This window comes from Saimiri boliviensis, chromosome 11, assembly GCF_048565385.1.
Source record: "Saimiri boliviensis isolate mSaiBol1 chromosome 11, mSaiBol1.pri, whole genome shotgun sequence".
NCBI classification, from domain to species: domain Eukaryota; kingdom Metazoa; phylum Chordata; class Mammalia; order Primates; family Cebidae; genus Saimiri; species Saimiri boliviensis.
This window is the reverse complement of record NC_133459.1, coordinates 75,797,601-75,820,508: the sequence shown is the minus strand read 5'-3', so window position 1 is coordinate 75,820,508 and position 22,908 is coordinate 75,797,601. Positions and strand designations below refer to the sequence as shown.

The following is a 22,908-nucleotide window of genomic DNA, read 5'->3' as shown; positions in this document are numbered from 1 at the left end:
AGGTTAGTAAGTTTAGCAACTGTGGATGGGGTAGAGAGGAGGTAGCAAAAACTTTCTCCTTCCATTTAATAATCATGACTGCATGACACCTGGAACTGTGGCAACCATTATACAATCATTAGGGGAGTTAAGAAGCTGAGGATGATAGCGTGCAAAGATGAAAAAAACATGGGTACCTGATAAATTGTTGCGCTGCTAATCAATCACTCTACCCCTGGATTTTTTATTTTTAAGCCACTTAATAAGGGTTTTCATCACTTGTGGTCAAAAGTATCTGGACAGAATAATCTCATTTAATTTTCAAAACAATGCTTAGGGTACCAAAGAGTAAATAAACTTAAAAAAGGTTAAAGAATCTGGCACGGTCACTGAAGTAGCAAATGCTGAGATTTGACACTCATCTGACTCCAAAGTCTATTTGAACTGATTAAGAGTTGTGTATTTAAAGACTGGACACAACTAAAAGGCAAAGGGAAGTGGAAGTGGTGACAATTATTGAAGTGACTGGCAAAGAAGTAAAGCCAGCAAGTAAAAGATGGAAAGAAAAGAGAAGTGTCAAAAGACTAGAGGAAGAGATGAAGTACATCAGGAAATAAACTGACAAAAGGTCGCCTTAAGGAGACTATCAGACTAGAAGTTTTTTTGTTTTTGTTTTTGTTTTTTTTTGAGACGGAGTTTCGCTCTTGTGACCCAGACTGGAGTGCAATGGCGCGATCTTGGCTCACCGCAACCTCTGCATCCTGGGTTCAGGCAATTCTCCTGCCTCAGCCTCCTGAGTAGCTGGGATTACAGGCATGCGCCACCATGCCCAGCTGATTTTTTGTATTTTTAGTAGAGATGGGGTTTCACCATGTTGACCAGGATGGTCTCGATCTCTTGACCTCGTGATCCACCCGCCTCGGCCTCCCAAAGTGCTGGGATTACAGAAGATTTTTATTGTTTGAGTTGTCTGGATGAAGACTAGATGCAGGCTGTGGCCCTAAGTAGTGAGGAAATTGCATTTCAAGTAGTCAAGGATTAATGTAGTAAAATTTATTACATGGCACACATTATTTTATGCACTTGGGATTCAGTGTTATGCGACCTGAGATGAAGTTCCCGGGCTGTAACCTGGCCAGAGGCTTGAAGTCTTTACCCAGAGATATAAACAGAGCACAAGAATCAGACTGATAATTGGGATGACAATGACTCACATTCATGAGCTTCTTTCAAATAATTTAACATACACTAGGAAATTAAATGTTTAATTAATGAATGATCTAACTGATCATTCAGCTTCTGATACTTCAAACCATTGCTCAATAAACTACAGGCTATTATTGGTTAGACTGATACAAATAACTGTCTGAAAACAAATGTGAAGTCTCTACAAAGTGATCCATGATTTCATTCCACCTTCACTCACTAGAATGCTCAAGACAAGAGGGTGAGATATTTGTCTCTTTTGCTTACTACTATGTCTCTAGCACTTAGAACAATACCCAGATTCATAAGCATCTACTAGATGCCAGGCATTATGTTAATCTCAAAGGTAAATAAGATAGCTACTGCCCTTGACAATTTGCCACTTAAAGCCTCTAACTAAAACCTCTTGATCTTCATTTATATCAAAATGCATAGTTAAGGAGCAAGGTTAAGAACCTAAAAGCATCTGTCCTGGATAAAAGGAGTCTATTTAAAGTTTCATATGCACTTAAAATTTTTTAAACTACCATTCTTGCTTGGAAAATCAGTATTTGCATTATTGCTACAATCAGATATCCTGACATAAACAATGATTATGATAAATCAGAGAAAAATAGTACATCCGGATGTTTATTCTAAAAATTTTAATTCCTTTTTTCTTCTAAGTACACGTCCCTTCAACTATTTTTTTAAATGAAGTGAGAATATCAGTCAATATGAAGCAACATAAAAGAACAAATGGCATCAGAAGGCAAATTCCAAAGAGATCACTGCTATAAATAGACATGGAAATGTCAAACAGAGAAGCAAAGTTCCACTAAAAAACAACAACAAAATTGTTATACCAAATGAGTCTCATATCTCGTACCCACAAACTTCCACTTCAGGATTTCACTGACAAACATCCTAAATCTTTCAATAACCAATTTTCAGAAGGAAATGCTGTCAGTAAAAGTAGATACCCTGATTACAAAGTATGTTTTTACGTCTCTACAGGTTCTTTTTTTTGAGACGGAGATTTGCTCTTGTTGCCCTGGCTGAAGCGCAATGGCATGATCTCAGGTCACCGCAACCTCCACCTCCCAGGTTCAAGTGATTCTCCCGCCTCAGCCTCCGGAGTAGCTGGGATTACAGGCATGCGCCACCACGCCCAACTAATTTTGTATTTTAATAGAGATGGGAGTTTCTCCATGTTGGTCAGGCTAGTCTCGAACTCCTGACCTCAGGTAATCAGCCTGCCTCAGCCCCCAAAGTGCTGGGATTACAGGCGTGAGCCAACATGCCTGGCTCTGTACAGATTCTTCTTCCTCTTGTACCTAAGAGGCAGAAAACCTCCAACCCAAACACTGATGCTTCATATAGAAGATATTTCATGAAATAAAAGAGTACTGGATTAGGAATCTAGTCTTGGCTTTGCAATTAATCTTGCCACTTTGTAGAAGGCACTCAGCAATTTGTGTTAGTTTTCTCCAACATAATGAAATAAATGGACAAGATTATCTTCAAGATCTTTCTGAGAATGTTGTTGTAAGAAAAATTTGTGTGAAGCTACCCTTCAGTGCCATCTGGCCTCAAAGGCCCTCCACATTCATAATCATATATTCAACAATTTGTTAAGTTCTACCTTTGTAGGAAAATGTTAAGTAGAATAAAGAATTCAACTTGGTATTAAACTTTTACCAACATAAAAACATACTGGGCAAACCAAAGCATAAGATCCAGTTCTCGACCAGCTCTTTTATACAGAGGAAGGGAAAAGGGAAAGATTTCTGTATTCGTAACATTTACTACAATCGAGCCAGGGAAACAAAATTTAATTCACTTTAATTCCTCAAACATTAACTATGTTTTGTGTAAAAGTGTAGTTTTCAAATTTTGATGAATATAAGAATCAACTATGATGCTTGCTTTCCAAAAAAAAAAAAAAAAAAAAAGAAGCCGGCGCAGCGGCTCACTCCTGTAATTCCAACACTTTGGGAGGCTCTGGTGAATGGATCACAAGGTCAGTAGTTTGACACTAGCCTGACCAACAAGGTGAAACCCCATCACTACCAAAAATACAAAAATTAGACAGGCGCCTGTAGTCACAGCTATTTACAAGGCTAAGGCAGGACAATAGCTTGAACCCAGGGGCAGAGGCTGCGGTAAGCCGAGATGGTGCCACTGCATTCCCGCCTGTGTGACAGAGCGACTCTGTCTCAAGCAAAAAAAAAAAAAGAAATATAGATTCCCCAAAACATGATTCAGTAGGTAAAGGTAGGGCTCAGGTATCTGCATTTCTCAAAAGCGCTCTTGATGACACTGGTGACCTTTGGTTAAGAAACACTACCTTAGTCTAGCTAGCAAAAAGTTGGGAGTTACAGCCCTGTTAAAAGAAAAACTTTGAATTGGTTCGTGAATAGGACAGCTCCCAACTGAAAGTAGTTCAATGGCTCAGGGCTAAAGGGATAGGAAGGAAGCACTTTCATAGGATGAATGCAGAAACAAGACAAAAAAAAAAAATTAAAGTGGAGCAACAGCCTAATTTGGACCATTCCAGTGAAAAGTCCCTAGTTTAAGGTTAATTGGCAGTTTATGATTAGTTAAGTTTACATTGAGTTAGGTTTCGGTTTGCTTATGCAGGAACACAGGGCATTGGAGGCACCTCAGCCTAATCACTTCCTGTTTAATTATTTCAACAGTCTGCCAGAACTTGTATACCTGTATATTTCAGTGGTTCTCAATGTATCTGCACTTTAGAATTAACCCAGGAAGCTTTTCCAGATTCAAATATAGATCAACTAAATCAGTTTCTGGGAGTAAGGATTAGGGCTAACCGTTTTTTGTTTTTTTTTTCTCGAGATAGTCTTGCTGTCGTCCAGGCTGGAATGCAGTGGCATGATCTCGGCTCACTGCAACCTCTGCCTCCTGAGTTCAAGCAATTTTCCTGCCTCAGCCTCCAGAGTAGTTGGGATTACAGGTGTCTGCCATCACATCCAGCTAATTTTTATATTTTTAGTAGAGGCGGGGTTTTACCATGTTGGCCAGGCTGGTCTTGAGCTCCTGACCTCAGGTGATCTGCCCTCCTTGAATTCCCAAAGTGCTGGGATTACTGGCATGAGGCACCATGCCCAGCCCACCTTTCTTATTTTACTTATTATTTATTTTGAAATGGAGTTTCACTCTTGTTGCCCAGGCTAGAGTGCAATGGCACTAACTTGGCTTACCACAACCTCTGCCTCCCAGATTCAAGCAATTCTCCTGCCTCAGCCTCCTGAGTAGCTGGGATTACAGGCATGTGCCACCATGTCTGCCCAATTTCGTATTTTTAGTAGAGACAGGGTCTCTCCAGTTGATCAGGCTGGTCTCAAACTCCCGACCTCAGGTGATTTCCCTGCCTCGGTCTCCCAAAGTGCTGGGATTACAGACATGAGCCATTGAGCCTGGTCTATGTATTTATTTTCTGAGATGGAGTCTTGCTCTGTCACCCAGGCTGCAGTGCAGTGGCACAATCTCAGTTCACTGCAACCTTCACCTCCCGGGTTCAAGTGATTCTTCTGCCTCAGCCTCCCAAGTAGCTGGGACTACAGGCACGTGCCATCATGCCCAGCTAAGTTTTGTATTTTTAGAGATGGGGTTTCACCATATTGGCCAGGCTGGTCTTGAAGTCTTGACCTCATGATCATCCACCTTGGCCTCCCAAAGTGCTGGGATTACAGGCATAAGCCACTGCTCTCAGCCCATATTTTTAAAAAGCTCCCTGTAGCTGATGTGGGTAACCACTGAATAAGTAAAAGGTCACTGCAACTGGTTAGTCAGGTTTAAGTTTCATGAAACAAAAACAAATTTTTTAACCTGGATTTTTTTATTTAGCTAAAGGTTAATGAAAAAGACAAATGTAACAGAAGAACTGATTATCTAAATATATGATCCAATAGAAAAAGAAACAATGCTTGACCACAAAATAAAGGGAGACTAAGAACACTAAACATATGAATTTTAGACATTCTGTTTTTCAGGCAACATGCAAAACCTAAGTTTTGTAAGTAGTTGTACGGATACAAGTTTGGAAACATTGGGGTATAAGATCAATTTACAGTAAATTACAAGCTAATTAGTGCATATTTATATACATCAGCTTTATTATAAATTACTGTAATGTATGCTACGGAATAAGCCAAACTCACTTAAGAACTGGATGATAAAGCTAGTTATTTAAGATAGATGCTTTCAGGAGTCCCAAACTTTATTTTTCTTGAGACGGAGTCTCACTCCATCACCCAGGCTAGAGTACAATGGCGTGATCTCACCTCTGCCTCCCGGTTCAAGCAATTCTCCTGCCTCAGCCTACCGAGTAGCTGGGATTACAGCCGCCCGCCACCATGCCTGGCTAATTTTTTTATTTTTAATAGAGATGGTGTTTCACCATGTTGGCCAGACTGGTCTCAATCTCCTGACCTTGTGATCTGCCCGCCTCAGCCTCCCAAAGTGCTGTGATTACAGGCATGAGCCACTGTGCCCAGCCAGGAGTCCCAAACTTTCTTTTTTCTTTTTTTTTTTTTAATATATTTTCTACTTTTTTTTCTTTTCTATTTTTTCCTAGTCCGAGATGGCTATGAAGAGTCCCAGACTTTCAACCTAACATTATTACCTAAAGTAATGGGAAGCTGCGAGTGTTATGTCTTACAAGCAGAGGTGGAGGGCTCTAAACTTTTCTATAAAAACTGCTAATCTATTTCCCACATATTCTATGAGGCCATGTTATATCTCCCATGATCCTAGTCAAGACAGATCCTGCCAATGAATATGTGGAGTAACCAAATACTCCATTAATAATCAGAGAGGCCTTTTGTAAAATTCAGTAAAGATGTTTATTCTCTTATTAGATTTGAAGAACACTGAAATGTTGGGAATGAAACCCTAGCAACCCCCTAAATATTCCTCCCAGCTTCATTGAAGAGGTCCTAAAAAGCAGAGATCATTTATCATATTTTCACAAAGAACACTTGTCTTAAGTATTAATTATTCCAAAAGATTAAGCTACAAGAATTTTATTCAGAATTCCGTAATAGTCTAATCTAAAACCTCTTTATGATATGCTCCTTTTGGCAGATGGGCTATTTTGTAGAGGAATCCAATATAATCAAATAGGATAAACATTGTCATAGATAACACACATAAACCCCCTAAATAATGTATCTGAAAAATAACACTAGTTGTCAATCATCATCAAATATATGTGTTTATATAGAGACATATGTATACACAAACTACCATAAAGCATTATGAGAGGCTTATTAACAACTTATCCAAAGCAATTCACAGTACAAAAAAACAAGTTTGTATCAAGTTATACAACACGATTCTTCATATTTTTAAGTTAAATCTATTTTTATCACCTTACATAAAGAGCTGCCTTCCCATGAAGAATTTTGGCCTAAATCTTGACAAAAACTAATGTAAATAATTTAAGAATTCAAATGAAAATATTAAGTTATGAACCATACACTAGAAATTATAAACAGATACATCTCATTAACTGTCTTTTTTTTTTTTTTTTTTTTTGAGACAGTCTCACTCTATCACCCAAGCTGAAGTGCAGTGGAATGATCTCAGCTCACTGCAACCTCCACCTCCTGGGTTCAAGCGATTTTCCTGCCTCAGCCTCCAGAGTAGTTGGGACTACAGACATGTACCATCACGTCCTGTCAATGTTTTTGTATTTTTAGTAGAGACGGGGGTTTCACGATGTTGGCCAAGTTGGTCTTTAACTCCTGACCTTAGGTGATCCACCCACTTCAGCCTCCCAAAGTGCTAGGATTATAGGCGTTGAGCCACCGCACCTGGCCTACCTGTCTATAGACAGTTCCATTCTTTCAAGTCAGGCTGCCTGAGTTCAACTGCAGCTCTAACAATATGTGACCCTGAGTAAGTTAGTTAACATATCTGTACCCCAGCAAAACAGAGATATTAACAGCACCTATATCATAAAGCCAATTATGAGAATAAATGAATTAATAAACTAAGTTCTTTTTTTTTTTTTTGAGACAGAGTTCCGCTCTTGTTAGTCTGGAGTGCAATGTCGCGATCTCGGCTCACCGCAACCTCTGCATCCTGGGTTCAGGCAATTCTCCTGCCTCAGCCTCCTGAGTAGCTGGGATTACAGGCACACGCCACCATGTCCAGCTAATTTTTTGTATTTTTAGTAGAGACGGGGTTTCACCATGTTGACCAGGATGGTCTCAATCTTTTGACTTTGTGATCCACCCGCCTCGGCCTCCCAAAGTGCTGGGATTACAGGCGTGAGCCACTGCACCCGGCCTAATACACTAAGTTCTAAGTGTAAAGCCCTTAGAACAGTGCCCATTAAATACCATTAGCTATTATTAGCTATCACTGTTTTACAGTGTGCTATACAGTGAAAACAAAAACATACAGATAACCCTTACTGTTATGGACTGTGACTCTAGCGGGAATTCCAAACAAACAGTAAATCATAGTATAATTACCATGATACGGTACACAAGAACAAATCAGATCTCCAAACTAGAGTTCTAGATAGGCTTTCTAGAAAAATAGGGACTTCCCAGGCAACAGTAAAATAAATGGAAGGGATCAGATGTGTGTTCCTCACAGAAAGGTATATGCAAAGACCTAGAAACTGTGAAGAGGTGGAAATGACAAGAATGTTAAAAGGCTGGATTTAGGGGAAATCAATGGACACGAGCAATATCCTAATAATCTTCAGTCCTCTAACAGTCCTTCATTTAGAAAATACTATCAAATTTTACATCCAAATCGGAGAAAACATCTGGTAACTCAGAAGCTTCTTAAACTAAGCAGCTTCTAAAAGGGAAACAAAAAAACACTGTGTAAAAATAAAACAGTTTTGGCCGGGTACAGAGGCTCACCCCTGTAATCCCAGCACTTTGGGAGGCCGAGGTGGGCAGAACACCTGAGGTCAGGAGTTCGAGACCAGCCTGGCCAACATGGTAAAACCCTGTCTCTACTAAAAATACAAAAATTAAGGCTGGGCTCAGTGGCTCATGCCTGTAATCCTAGCACTTTGGGACGCCAAGGTGAGCATATCACAAGGTCAGGAGTTCAAGACCGTCCTGGCTAACACGGTGAAACCTCATCTCTACTAAAAATATAAAAATTAGCCGGGCATGGTGGCATGTGCCTGTAGTCCCGGCTACTTGGGAGGCTGAGGCAGAATTGCTTGAACCCAGGAGGTGGAGGTTGCAGTAAGCCAAGTTGTGTCACTGCACTCCAGCTTGGGTGACAGAGCAAGACTCCATCTCAAAAAAAAAAAAAAAAAAAAAAAAAATTAGCTGGCCATGGTGGCAGTTGTGAGGCGCAGGGTGCAGTGAGCTGAGATTGGGCCACTGCACTCCAGCCTGGGCAACAACGACTCTGTCTCAAAAAAAAAAAAAAAAAAAAGAAAAAGAAAAAAAAATTAACAATGAAAAGTTATCCTGGCTGGGCATGGTGAATCACGCCTGTAATCCCAGCACTTTGGGAGGCCAAGGCAGGAGAATTGCTTGAGCCCAAAAGTTCAAGACCAACCTGGGGAACAACTAGCTACAGTAACCAGCGAAGTACAAATGGCTAAGATTTTACTTTGCCATGGCTAATCATAAGATTTCGCGAACTCAGAAGTAACACATATTTAGCCAAATAATTAGCTAATGTTTTCCCACAATACAGTTGCTGTTGCAGGATATCAAGTTTTAACAAAACTAAGATTTGAATGTAGCTGTTTATTACAAAAAATTTACCAAAGTGGAAGACGTGGATTATCCTTTTCTAATCATGAAATACCAGAAGATTAAATATTTTAATAATAATAATTTCTATTTGCACAGCATTTTTCTGATATTTGAAGAGCTCAGAGATACGTCATTTGAGGTAAATAGTGCTAAGCTTGAGAAATGCCTTTTGGTCTAGACTAATTCCAACAGGTTATCATTATAGAATACCCATAACCTCATGAGAATCTAAAACAAAAAAAAAGAGAGAAATAGAGGTCCTGGCCAGGCATGGGGGCTCATGCCTGTAATCCCAGGCTTTGGAAGGCCAAGGCAGGAAGATCACATAAGAGTTCAAGACCAGCCTGACCAACATAGGGAAACCTTGTCTCTACTTAAAAAAAAAAAGCTAGTTGTGGTGGCTCACACCTGTAATCCCAGCACTTTGGGAGGCTGAGGCAGGTGGACACCTGATGTCAGGAGTTCAAGATGAGCCTTACCAACATGATGAAACCTAATCTCTACTAAAAATATGAAAATCAGCTGGGCGTGGTGGCGGGCACCTGTAATCCCAGCTACTCCAGAGGGTGAGGCAGGAGAATCGCTTGGACCCGGGAGGTGGAGGTTGCAGTGAGCCAAGACCGCACCACTGTACTCCAGCCTGGGCAACAGGGCAAGACTCCATCTCAAAACAAAACAAAAAATTAGTCAGGCATGATGGCACACACCTGTAATTCCAACTGCTCCAGAGCCTGAGGCGTGAGAATCCCCTGAACCTAGGAGGCAGAGGTTTCAGTGAGACAAAATCATGCCACTGTACTCCAACCTGGGCAACAGAGTGAGTCTTAGAAAAAAAAAAAAAAAAAAAAAAAAAAATTAAAGTTCTTATTTATTTTCAATATTCAGTAATAACTAAATTGTAATATACATAAATTTGTTTTGAAGGTAAATTATAGCACTCTGGTAAATTAGATTGATCAGAAGGTCTGACTGTATTGTCTAATAAAATATGAAAAAAATCAAGACATTCTCAAAATACAACTGGAAAATATCTACCTAGCTGCACACCCAACACTGCTTTTACTGCTTTTCTATATATGATTAAACCTGTAGTCCAATACGTGCACTGATTTTTCAAATACAAATCCACCATAATTTAAAGGGATGGCCATGAACACTGAAAAAGATGATCAGAACTATAAACGGATACGACGGCATGAAAACCCGATTAAAGGTAAATGATGGCTCATGTGTATCTACTTGCATATTAACTGCTATTTTGGTGCCTGAGCAAGTGAACACATTACTTTTAGGTTTTCAGGAAGAATGCAGCATGTATTTCTCACAATTAATCTTAAGAGCTGCTGGAAAAGTATTTTTCTTAGACCTAACCAAAGACAAAATGCCACAAAGTTGAGAAAGTGCATTTTATCTCATTCTTTGTTATTTAAATAGAAATAATTTTGGGAAAAAGAGTCACTGTGATATATTCAATGATATACAGAGTAAGACTTCTAAAGTCTCCTAACGATTCCTGGAACTGTTACTATTAACACAGTAAATTATATGCCACGATATGTTGAAGAAGGTCTGAAGAAATGTCTAAAATTACTTGGTAACTTAAGTACAATAAGAGAAAATACCAATTTATATATATGTACATAAATACACACACACACACATATACACACATACATACCTAGTCCTGTGATGACAATTCAGAACATTATCTTACAGTTGAGTACCCACAGATTGGGGTGGGAGAAACTACGCCTAAGAAGCTAAAAAATCAATTTTGGTAAAGAAACAACGCTGTTCTTAAAAGACCTTAATAACAATGGCCATGGACACGTACAAATACTAAGTTACTATATCTGGCTAACACTGAACTTTGGGAACAAGCACGTTTTTGGATAAAGAAAAGAGCAGTCGGCTGAGCACGGTGGCTGACGCGTCTAATCCCAGCACTTTGGGAGGCCGAGGCGGGCAGATCACAAGGTCAGGGGTTTGAGACCACTCTGGCCAACATAGTGAAACCCGGTCTCTTGCTAAAAAAAAAAACAAAAACACACACACACACAAAATTAGCTGGGCGTGATGGCGGGCGCCTGTAATCCCAGCTATTTGGGAGGCTGAGGCAGGAGAATTGCTTGAACCCGGCGGGCGGAGGTTACAGTGAGCCGAGGTGGCGCCGCTGCACTCCAGCCCGGACGAAAGTGCAAGCAAGACTCCGCCTCAAAAAAAAATTTTTTTTTTAAAAAAGGAAAAGGGCAGTCATATTGTTAGAGCCACATCCACCTTATTTTAAACAAAAACTTAAAATATGGTCGAGAACTAACAAGCCTCCAGTCTGAATTCACCATTCCTCCCCTTGGGATAAAACTCAAAAATCTGACAGTCTGGAAGTAAAATACAGGGACACTTTACTACCCTGAAAATCATGCTGGGTTTCCGCTAGACAGGGCAGACGTTTTCGGGAGCATCACCGCGCGGCGTCTCGCACGCACTTCTCCCGGCGCCCTCCGGGCGGCAGCGCTCTCGTGATACTGCCGCGTCGACGTCACGCCCGTCGTTGTTACGCCCTTCCCCGCGGACAACGAGAATGACCCATGGCGGAAAATTATACCGCACTACCTCCCTGAGGCGGCGACCAGTAACAAACAACCTTTTCTTCAGGCTTCCCACAACCCAACCCAGCCGCAGTCAACGGGCGACCGTCACCCACCACCTTGCAGGAACAATTACCCAGCCTCACCCCAAGATCACGCGGAGGAGGCGCCAAAAGAAACTATTCTCGCGAAATTTTAAACTTAATAATTCTCGCGACGTCTCTGTTCCGGTCCTTCTTTCTCAGCCCCAGCCTCACACTAGCGCGTTGCCCCGGAAACATCGCGAGATTTCCTTTCTTCAGTCTCCGCCCCTTTACGGCACGATGGTCGCGCAAGAATGTGATAGAGCTTCAACGGCCGCCATTTTCTTTCTTTCTTAGCTGTTAGCTGAGAGGAAGTCCCTGAACCAGCCGCAGCGGCTCCTATAGTGCAACCATGGCGGACTATTCAACAGTGCCTCCACCCTCTTCTGGCTCAGCTGGTGGCGGTGGTGGCGGCGGTGGTGGTGGGGGAGTTAACGACGCTTTCAAAGATGCACTGCAGAGAGCCCGGCAGGTAAGCGTGGACCGCGCCGCGGGATCCCGAAAGCTCATGGTAATTGGCGGCTGACTGAGTAGGCCGCTAACCCTCAGCGCCAGAGGAAGAGGAAAGAGGTGTCCTTCCGGGCTGAAATGTGGAGAGACGCATTGCCCCATGTTGGTGATATCGGTTACAGACCAGAACTCAGTTCTGTGTTCTTAGGGTCTAATCCGGTTAGAACCCCGACGCGTGCTACGCATGGAAGGCCTTCAGTCTTTCTCCCGCTTCTGCGGCACTCGCGTTTCTCCCGTGAGCTGGCCTAGCCTCCCCCTTTCCTCAAGAGGAGTATCCTCTTCTAGGGGATAAAGCGTCGGTAGTTTCGTACCATTTACGGAAACGTTCCGGTCATGAGTTCGGGAAAGAACTAGGGTCTGTTTCCTGGAGCCATAGCCAGGGAAGGGATAAGTCACTCAAGCAGCCTTTGCAGCTCATTTCTGTTCCCCCTCGCAATTCAAGCCGCTTTCGGTATCATTCACCTTCACACCTTACAAGGAAGGGACTTGAAAGCAGTCTTCCTCAGGGCGGGATTTACGTGTCAGTCTATTCTACCAGTCCGCCCCCCTTATTTCTCAAAATGGCCTCAGGCCCATTATACCGGAGGTTTCAATTTGAATCTGCCTCTCTGTTCAGAGTCGTAAACTGACCAGACCTCTTTGTATTACGTAGTGCGTACATTTGCCCTGAAGGCACCACTTTTCCCCGACGAAAACTGTTAAAATAGTACGTGTATTCTAGGAAAATGAAAGGTTTCTTAACTTGAACTTTACATTTTTAGATAGTCTCCTAATATATTTAAAATTTCAAAACGTGTGGTGTTGATATGGATTTGCATGTAAGCAAAAGAATCCTATTCTCTGTGACACTATGTGTATTGTACTAGGTGCTGGACATTTTTAATTAGTGCTAAGCTAATGGTAATTAGAAATCAGTTTTGTGGTGTGTTTTGATTGCATTAGGAGTTCACTTAGTTAACTTTTTACTCTCCGGTACAATTAAAGGAACATTGAGTCAAAATCAGAATTCATGAAATCCGTTGTAATGTAACACATCTAATGTAAACACATTATAAATATATACCTGTATTGTTTATATCAGAAATAATGATAATCAACAAAGGGTCAATATTAATATTCTGCGGGGTTTTTTTTTCCACGTAATTTTTAAGAAATTCCGAACATGTTTAGCGAAAGGATTTATGTAACTGACAAACTGTCAGCAGGTTTTATTAGATTGGTTTGGAAGACGTAGGGGAACTATTTTATTTACCAGAACCAGCTATTTTACTAGAACCAGCACATTGGATTAATTTGTGTCGCACACTGTATATAGATGTTGTTGCTGTTGTTTGTGTTTTTTTGGGATGTAGTCTCGCTTTGTAGCCCAGGCTGCAGTGCAGTGGCACCATCTCAACTCATTGCAACCTCCATCTCCCAGGTTCAAGCGATTCTCCTGCCTCAGCTTACCCAGTAGCTGGGATTACAGACGCGCACCACCATGCCTGGATAATTTTTTTTTTTTTTTTTTTTTAAACTAAAGATGGGGTTTCACAATACTGGCCAAGCTGGTCTCGAACTCCTGACCTCCACCCACCTCGGCCTCCCAAAGTACTGGGATTACAGGCGTGAGCCACTGCGCCCAGCCTTGTTTTTTTGGTTTAATGGGTGAATTGGCTCCTGCTAAGAAGCTGTGATGTAGTTCCTTGACCAAATGCAGATGAACAGGATTATTTGGTTGATACCTTGATTAACGGTAGCAGACAAAATATGGACATTTAATTATCATCTGCTTGTTTTGTAAGTGTTTATAGAGTTTATGCTATGAGGCAGGCACCTTGTATGGGACACAAGTTGGAAAGGGATGCCCAACTTCCTAAGTAAAGGGGTGATATTTGATCAAGGCATTATAGAATGAATGAAAGTTTGGCCAGTAGAGAAAAGAAGCAGCATGCGGGGAAGTGTGAGGGTTTGTGGGAACGACAAGAACACAGGAGTGAAGTCACTGGAAGATAGTGCGGGATGGGAGGACATGAAACAAGGCCAGGGAGAGGTACTGGTGGATCCAGATACGGAACACCTTGTGTTCCATATTAAAATTAATTATAGTTAATATATAATTTAAAAATCCAATTTTTTAAATTAAAAATTGGATTTCATGCCAGGTACAGTAGCTCATGCCTGTAATCTCAACACTTTGGGAGGCTGACTGGGCAGATCACTTGAAGTCAGGAGCTTAAGACCAACCTGGCCAACATGGTGAAACCCCATCTCTACAAAAAATACAAAAAGTATCTTTGCTTGGTGGCCTGCGCCAGTAGTCCCAGCTACCTCAGAGGCTGAGGCACAAGAATCACTTCAAGCTGGGAGGTAGAGGTTGCAGTGAGTGGAGATCACGCTCCTACACTCCAGCCTGATCGATAGACTGAGGCCCTGTCTCAAAAAAAAAAAAAAACTTGGATTTTATTATTAGGCTAAGCCATAATTTCTTGCTTTAGGTTTTTTTAAGTATAGAAATTGTCATCAAACTGAAATTTCTTGTGTTACATGCCAGGACATCAGTTGTCCTGATGTCTTTGCTGTAATGATTTGTTTCTTTGAGAAATGTTCTTAAATCTGAGATTCCTAACTTTAGCTTTTGACTAGAATTACCCATTACATTTGATGATGTCTCTAAATGTCAGTTGTAGCTTTTAGTCTGATGATATAATTTATGGAATATACAGAAGTGTACTTAGGCAAAAGAAACAGGTTAATATCTGAACTACTCTTTCTTGTGTGTTTAAGAATATTGACTTAAGTTTCCAAGATTATCAGCTAACCTTAAGTTTATTTTCTTTGTCTAGAGTACTTTGTTGTTTTTTGTTTTGTTTTGTAGCTTTTTTTTTTTTTTTTTTTTTTTTTGAAGGAAGAGATGCAAGAACAGTTGCCTGCTCTCAAGGAGCTTCAAGGCTTTACCAATTGGGGATGCCATTGATATTTTTAGCCGTACAGTTCTTTGTTATTCATAAAAGCAGGACAAGTGATTGTGATTCCTGGTCTGTATCTGGTAATGTCAGTAGTGTTAACTCTAGCTAGTTGTTGACATATGGTCATTTAGTTACCCAACCTTTTTTTTTTTTCCTAGCTTATTTTCATGTGAAATTTTTAGATTTTTATGATATTCTGAGCTAAATTCAACACAGGGCACCAGATTGCTTTAGTTCAGAGTTTCCAGCCTGTGCACTTCAGAAGTTTATTTTTTTATATTTCAAGCTGTAACTCCAGGGATTGGGATTGTTTGATTAGGTCTTTGGCAGTGGTATTAATAGCAACTTCTGTCTCTAGAACATTGGAAAATTAAAATGTATTTACTGTTTTTTTCCTTGAGGTTATACAAAGGTAGAAATGAATCAGAGACCAGACGAGTAGCTAAGCAAGACTGTTAACCCTCATCCCTTCCCCTCTAGACAACTATAAAATTAGTCATTATGTGTTTGATCATTCTTGCAGTCTCCTCTGACAATTATAAAAGTGATTCCGGCTGCACAATGTTGTTTGAACGAAATGAAAATATAGAATAGAGCTTTTTTTTTAAATTACCATTAGTTTCTTCAGTGAAAACTAGCATTTGCGCATGATTCTTTTTTTATATTATTTTGTGACAGGATAGCAAGGCTTGGTTGTGATAAGCAAATCATGGGATGGTAGTATTTCTAGTTTCCACGTTTCTTTGCATGTCTGGTGTATGGGGACTAATTCCATCAGGACCTTGCCTATAGTAGGTAGTCAACATGTACTGAATTAAATCAATACACATTTCTGATGAATAAAAATACAAGTCAGCCCTCTGAATCTATGGGCTCTGCATCTGCAAATTCAGCCAACCATGGATCAAAAATATTAGAAAAATGGAATAATAGTCCAACAATACAAGTAATACAAATATAAACAGTACAACAACTGTGTATATTGTATCAGATATTGTAAGTAATCTAGAGATTACTTAAAGTGTACCAAAGGATTTGCGTAGGTTATGCAGTTACTGCACCATTTTATATAAGGAACTTGGGCACCTGTGGATTTTGGTATTTGCAGGGTTTCTGGAACCAAATCCTAAGGGCCTATAGTTGGTCATACCACCTGATTTTAGAGATTTTCTAATTCTCAGAAGGTAATTAAGTAAACTACAATAGTCTGTTCTTAACCTCAGAGGATACATTCCAAGACCCTCAGTGAATATCTGAAACCGTAGATAGTAACAAATCCTCTATATACACATGATAATGTTTTTTTCCTATACGTACATATATATAAAGCTTAAAGTCTAAATTAGGCACAGTATTAATGATAATAATAAAATGGAACAAGGCTGGTCATAGTGGTTCATGCTGGTAATCTTAGCACTTAATTTTAGCTAAGATAGCTGAGTTAGGAGGATCCCAGGAGTCTGAGACCACTCTAGGCAACATAGTGAAACCCTGTTTGTATAAAAAATACAAAAAAAATTAGCCAGACATGGTGGCGCGTGCCTGTAGTACCAGCTCCCCCGGAGGCTGAAGTGGGAGGATTGCTTGAACTTGGGAGGTCAAGTCTACAGTGTTGACAATGTTGGGTCCTTTAGGTAGTTGCATAAGTGAGCCATGATTGTGCCATGGGTAACAGTCTGACCCTGTCTCAAAATTTTAATTTAAAAAAATCAAATAGAATAATGACAACAATACACTGTAATACTAACAAGAAGGGCAAATTTTAAAAATTAGACCAATATGCTGTAATAAGTTATGTGAATGAGGGGACTCTTCCCCAACCCCAGAATATCTGATTGTACTATACCGTAGATAACTGAAACAATGGAGAACAAAAACAAGGTAAAAAGAGACTGCTGTGTCTCTCAAATTTCTTTTCAACTCCCAGATTCTTGGATTTCTCACTTCTTGACTTACTCAGTAGAGATGAGGAATGCTAAAATAGTGAAAGCAGGAAAAATAACTTACTCATTCAAGAAGTAGAGAATGGTCCAGATGGAAAGCTTGAATTATTTTTGTAAACTAAAATTAAATAAAGTAGCCGGGCATGGTGGCTCACGCCTGTAATCCCAGCACTTTAGGAGGCCAAGGTGGGTGGATCACTTGAGGTCAGGAGTTCAAGCCCAGCCTGGCCAATATGGTAAAACCCTGTCTACTAAAAATACAAAAATGAGCCAGGCGTGGTGGTGTGTGCCTGTAATTCCAGCTACTCAGGAGGCTGAGGCAGGAGTATTGCTTGAACTCAGCGGGGTAGATGTTGCGGTGAGCCTAGATCGTGCCACTGCCCTCCAGCCTGAGCAACATAGATTCTGTCTCAAAAAATAATAATAATTAAAAGTTTCCCACACTTGATAATTGTCTAATAAAAATTGAGTATGTTGAATTCTGGTACTCTGAAAAAGGAATTGAATATAGTTGGAGGTTGGTTTTTAGGAATTATTTTTCTTAAATTCTCCTTGTAATCACCTAGTAATTGTATATTTTATTGATCTTAGAAAATTGATCAAATCTGCAGTTCGATTTGTTTTTTCAAATTTTTTTTTTTTTTTTTAAGAGATGGAGTCTACTGTATTAGTGTTGAACTCCTGGCCTTAACTAATTCTCCCACCTTAGCTTCTGAAGTAGATGGGACTGCAGGTGCCACTGGGCCGGGCTCCTTTATTGGTATTTTTATTAAAAGTTTTAATGTCTTTGTAACAGTTCTCAATTTTTGAAATGGTGTTACTGGTTCTTTAGAGTTAACTAAGTGTCAACTTTTATGTTTTTGAGACAGAGTCTCAATCTGTCGCCCAGGCTGGAGTGCAGTGGTTCGATGTCTGCTCACTGCAACCTCCGCCTCCCAGATTAAAGTGAGTCTGCTGCCTGAGCCTCCTGAGTAGATGGAATTATGGGCATGCCTCCCATGCCCAGCTAATTTTTTTTTTTTTTGTATTTTTAGTAGAGATGAGGTTTCACCCCTGACCTCAGGTGATCCACTCACCTCAGCCTCCCAAAGTGCTGGGATTACAGGGATGAACCACTGTGACCAGTCTCAACTTTGATTTTCATTTGGATCGTTTTTGAACTATTCAGTGGGTAAGGATGTATAAATGTCTTCTCTGTATAGAAGTTTCTTGGAGTTAAAGGCTCATTGCAGCCGCCATCTCCTGTGTTCAAGCAGTTCTCCCACCCGAATCCCAAGTAGCTGGGATTACCAGCATGCACCCACCATGTCCAGCTGGTTTTTTTGTATTTTTAGTAGAGACAGGGTTTTGCTATGTTGGTCAGGCTGGTCTCATACTCCTGACCTCAGGTGGTCTACCCACGTCAGCCTCCCAGAGTACTGAGATTATTGGCATGAGCCAGTGTGCTTGGCCAAGAGTGTACCTTTTTTTAAATCGAACAATCTAATACTTGATCCTAATACGCTTTGTGGTAGGTATTTGCATTTTTAGATGAGGAAAGGGAAATCTAGGAGTCCTAGGAAATATAGTTGGTATATGGGAACTGACACATAATTAGACTTAAGTGATCCATGTTGAATTTATGATTTAAGCACTTAACCGTAATACCCTTTTCAGTTGTCTGATGAGGTTAGTACAGGGGAACTGATACATAATTAGACTTAAGCGATCCATGTTGAATTTATGACTTAAACACTTAACTATAATTTTATCCTCTCCAGTTATATGATGATGTTAAAAACTTGAAGCAGTTATCCATACCAGGATCCTTTGGGAAATCCCAGTCACCAGAAGTTAGGTTTTCTTTAATATTTTCCTTGGAAGATTTCAAATATACTCAAAATTGAAAGAAGTATGTAATAAGTTCTCATGAGTCCATCACACATCTTCAATAATGAATGTACAGCATTATAGTGTAGAGCTTGGCCTATTGCTGACCACTCAGCAATGTTGCAGAACCTCTCCATGATTCCCCATGGAAATGGGAACCACTCCAGTTCTCCTTTTGTAGAAAAATTCAGTAAATATCTACTGGTTGTTCCCTACTTGTGACTTGAAGCCAGGTATGGTGTGGGTGTGTGTAGGTGTGTTTTTAAGCAGTCTTGCTCTGTCACGCAAGCTAGAGTGCAGTGGTGTGACCTCGGCTCACTGAAACCTCCACCTCCTGGGTTCAAGTGATTCTCATGCCTCAGCCTCCGGAGTGGCTGGGACTATGGGCATGTACTACCACACCCAACTAATTTTTGTATTTAGTAGAGATGCATTTTCACCATGTTGCCCAGACTGCTCTCGAACTCCTGAGCTCAAGCCATCTACCCACTTCCACCTCCCAAAGTACTAAGATTACAGGCGTGAGCCACCATGCCAGCAAAGCTGGATATTCCTTATATTTGTTCAATCAGGTGCAAGAAATTCCTTGCCCTACTCTAAAAGTTAAAAATCTTCTAAGGCCAGGCGGGGTGGCCCATGCTGTAATCGCAGCACGTTGGGAGGCCGAGGCAGGCAGATCACAAGGTTGGGAGTTCCAAACCAGCCTGGTCAATATAGTGAAACCCTGTCTCTACTAAAAACACAAAAATTAGCCCGGCACGATTGTGGACATCTGTAGTCCCAGCTACTTGAAAGACTGAGACAGGAGAATTGCTTGAATCCGGGAGGTGGAGGTTTCAGTGAGTCAAGATCATGCCACTGCACTCCAGTTGGGGCAACAGAGCAAGACTCCATCTCCAAAAAAAAAAAATCTTTATGGTTGCACAGCTAAGGTTTTAAGACTTGAGCTCATCAGACTCCTGCATATATCCTTAGAAAAAAACATTGTCCAATAGAACTATAATACAAGCCATATGCTTTGTTTAACTCAACGTATAGAAAATATTACCATCTTGGAATGTGTTTAATATAAAAATTTTGAGATGATTTACATGGCTCCAGATTTTCAATATTCAGTAATTTTACACTTAAAGCAAGTGTCATTTCAGACTAGTCACATTTAAGTACTTAGTAACCATATATGGCTAGTGGCTATCTTACTAGCCTTTGAGTCCCACAAAGTGTACACATTCTCTGTGTTTACGCACATCTTTTGAAATGTCATGAGAGAGAGCGCCAGACAGGATCCAGATTTTCTTTAGATCAGTTTGCTCTCTCTTAAGGATTCCTAATTGATTGTTTCTTTCTTGCTTCCTATAGGGATGTATCAGAAGCTTCTTCACATGATTCTTATGTTAACTGCCCAAAGTACTTATGGTAGCAATAAATTGAGCTGTAATTTTAATTTGTCAAGTGAATTATCTTATGTGATACTACGTATTTCACATATATATTAGGAAGTGAAGGAAATTTAGTAATGAATAGTATGTAATAGTTTATGTTTTTCTTTTTTTTTTTTTTTTTTTTTTGTCTTTTTAGATTGCAGCAAAAATTGGAGGTGATGCTGGGACATCACTGAATTCAAATGACTATGGATATGGGGGACAAAAAAGACCCTTAGAAGATGGAGGTAAGTTGTACTCATAAGCATTTTAAATTGTTTTTCAGAGTGTTTAGTTGAAGTGATTCTCAGTATTTTTCTGTTATTTTATTGAGACATTACTTTTATTGTAACATTCTTAAAATTGTAAGGTGTATATTGGTCTAAAAGGGGTTGAGGGGTGGGGAGAGACCTAGACAAGGTAGGTAAAATTTGAGTCAACCAGAAAGTTTTGTCTTATTAGAAAACAGTTTATTTTCCCTCTTTTAGTATTGTGCCAGATTGAAAATTTGCACAGACGTAAAGAAGAAAACAAAAAAAAAAACAAGAATATAAATTACTTAGAAGGCATTTCACTGGTTTTTCTCATATATGAATGGATTTTAATAAGCTGTGCTTTCGTCATTTTCCTATTTCCAATTTCACTTTAAAGGTTGAAATTGCTATAGTTTGCTACCCTAGGGTGTTGCAGGTTACAACTTTTTTTTTAAAAAATGTTCTTTGTTTTTAGTACTTTTGTGTTTCAGGTTTAGCTTTAAACCTGTGGATTAAACAGTGGATTTACAGTGCTTTGTATTTTAAAAAATTGTAATTGTTGAAGCTCCTGAACTTAGAAGTCTGCATGTATTTTTTGTTTTAGGTTTGATGTATGAGTTTTGATACATTTTCTTTTTACCCCTTTTTTTTAAAGGGAGGATTCTCACTGTGGCAGTAGAATGTATTTGTAGCTTTTGACCAGAGAACTTGATTTCCTTTTATTTAAGTGTCTTTCATATTTATAGTGAGGTTTTTAATATACAAAAAAAATGAGCTAATGATGCTTCAGATGTTGTATGTAATGTATTCTTTTTATTTTATGTGTAGATGGCTCTTGGACAAGTCCGAGCAGTACAACACACTGGGAGGGAATGCCCTCTCCTTTTAAAGGCAGGAATTTTTATTTATTACCTGTGTTCAGTATGTAAACGTGAAATAAACCAGTGGATTCTTAAATGGACACAAATATTTCTTGGATTATGTGTCTGAATTTTTGCTGCACAACATTCTGATGTTTAATCATTTAAGTTTGAAGGGGGGAGGAGAATGTAGTACTTTGAGCTGTAGGTTGTCAGTTCCAAGGTATGCATTGTATTCATCTGTATAATGGATTTAGATGAAGGTAGTACTGTAGTTGCTTTGAGGTTTTTTTCCCTAAAGTTTTATACAGTGAAATGTTTGTTTATAAAAGAACAGTTTAGGTTGAGATTGCCTTGTAATGTTGTGGGGTTTTTTTTGTTTTGTTTTTTGGGGGGCATAGCTTTGTGGTCACTGTAAGATACACTCAATTTTTAATATGTCAGATTTTCATAGTTTGATAGGTTTTTCACCCCCCAGTCTTCAGTTCCTGAGGTGGAAGCATCATTAGCCTTTAGCATGTGATATTTCGCCTGTAATGGACCTAAAGTACTTTGTCTTGTATCATTTTAATATGCTTAACATAAATTAAAGTCAGTGATTTGTTAAACTCAGATAACTAGTTTAATGTCTGTGCATCTTTTGAACGTGAAAAGAATGAAGTATAGTTTCGTTTTTAGATTCTGAGTTTGAGTTGAAATTTGGCAGTTATGGTTCAAATGTTAAACCATACGTTCGGATATTTCAATAAATGTTTATATTGTTATTTATTCTTGTTTGGGAGGGGGAGAAGTTTTGTACTTAATTGGCAACAAATTAAAAGACACTTAATTTTCCAGATCAACCAGATGCTAAGAAAGTTGCTCCTCAAAATGATTGTAAGTATTCGTTTTAAACTGGGTTAAAAGTTAACTGAATTTTAATATTAAGATTTTATTCATATTATTGGATATCTTTGAAGTTAGTTGGTTTATGAGCCTTTTGGATCAAAATTTATATACCTTTTTTTTCTATTTTACAATTTGTCCTATTAACGGTGGCCAGGTATATGTAAAGATTGGTTGCTGAATTATTTTACATATTTAACAATTTCAGTTCTTGATCTATGCTTGTACAACTTGAAAAAGGAAATTGTTCTGAGCCATTGCTAATATAATATCTAACCTTTCATTGGCTTTCTTGCTGCTGTCAATGCTGATATAAGCACTCTGTATAAAATTTGACTTTCTTCAAGGTGTTGTCTGTACATTAGTTAAAGGTTTTCTAATGTTTGATGAGATTGTGTTGTTAAATATATAAGTAAACTTAAATTTTGAATTTTCATTTTATTTCTATTTAATTTTTTGATAGCTTTTGGAACACAGTTACCACCGATGCATCAGCAGCAAAGGTAGAGTCACAAGTTTTTCAAAAAGTACTCTGCAAGTTTTGGTTGAGCTGTTTGTAAAAACACAACCACATTGGTGTATATTGAATATGTGTCTGTAATTTTTGGTAT

The 22,908-nt window shown here is 39.4% G+C and overlaps 2 protein-coding genes across 20 annotated transcripts in view; one reads left to right on the top strand and one right to left on the bottom strand.

Moving 5' to 3' along the window:
- The window catches only part of DNAJB4 (DnaJ heat shock protein family (Hsp40) member B4), a 47,091-nt gene extending 35,327 nt beyond the window's left edge, over positions 1 to 11,764 (bottom strand). Inside the window, exon 1 of one of the 4 annotated variants that reach the window (XM_039474490.2) lies at positions 11,671 to 11,764. The gene's annotated coding sequence lies outside the window, so the exon portion shown is untranslated. The other 3 variants (XM_010347321.3, XM_003921389.4, XM_039474489.2) reach the window with 3 other exon arrangements.
- Positions 11,765 to 11,837: 73 nt separating this feature from the next.
- The window catches only part of FUBP1 (far upstream element binding protein 1), a 36,748-nt gene continuing 25,677 nt past the window's right edge, over positions 11,838 to 22,908 (top strand). For 10 of the 16 annotated variants that reach the window (XR_012512459.1, XR_012512458.1, XR_012512457.1 and 7 more), the window contains exons 1-5: positions 11,838 to 12,079; positions 20,456 to 20,546; positions 21,381 to 21,443; positions 22,250 to 22,288; positions 22,761 to 22,800. Coding sequence is in view for 11 of the 16 variants with exons in the window: in XM_074381048.1 (XP_074237149.1) it covers positions 11,960 to 12,079; positions 20,456 to 20,546; positions 21,381 to 21,443; positions 22,250 to 22,288; positions 22,761 to 22,800 (353 nt within the window). In the remaining 5 variants the exon portion in view is untranslated. The remainder of the gene's footprint in view (positions 12,080 to 20,455; positions 20,547 to 21,380; positions 21,444 to 22,249; positions 22,289 to 22,760; positions 22,801 to 22,908) is intronic. The other 6 variants (XR_746042.3, XM_039474493.2, XM_010347302.3 and 3 more) reach the window with 1 other exon arrangement.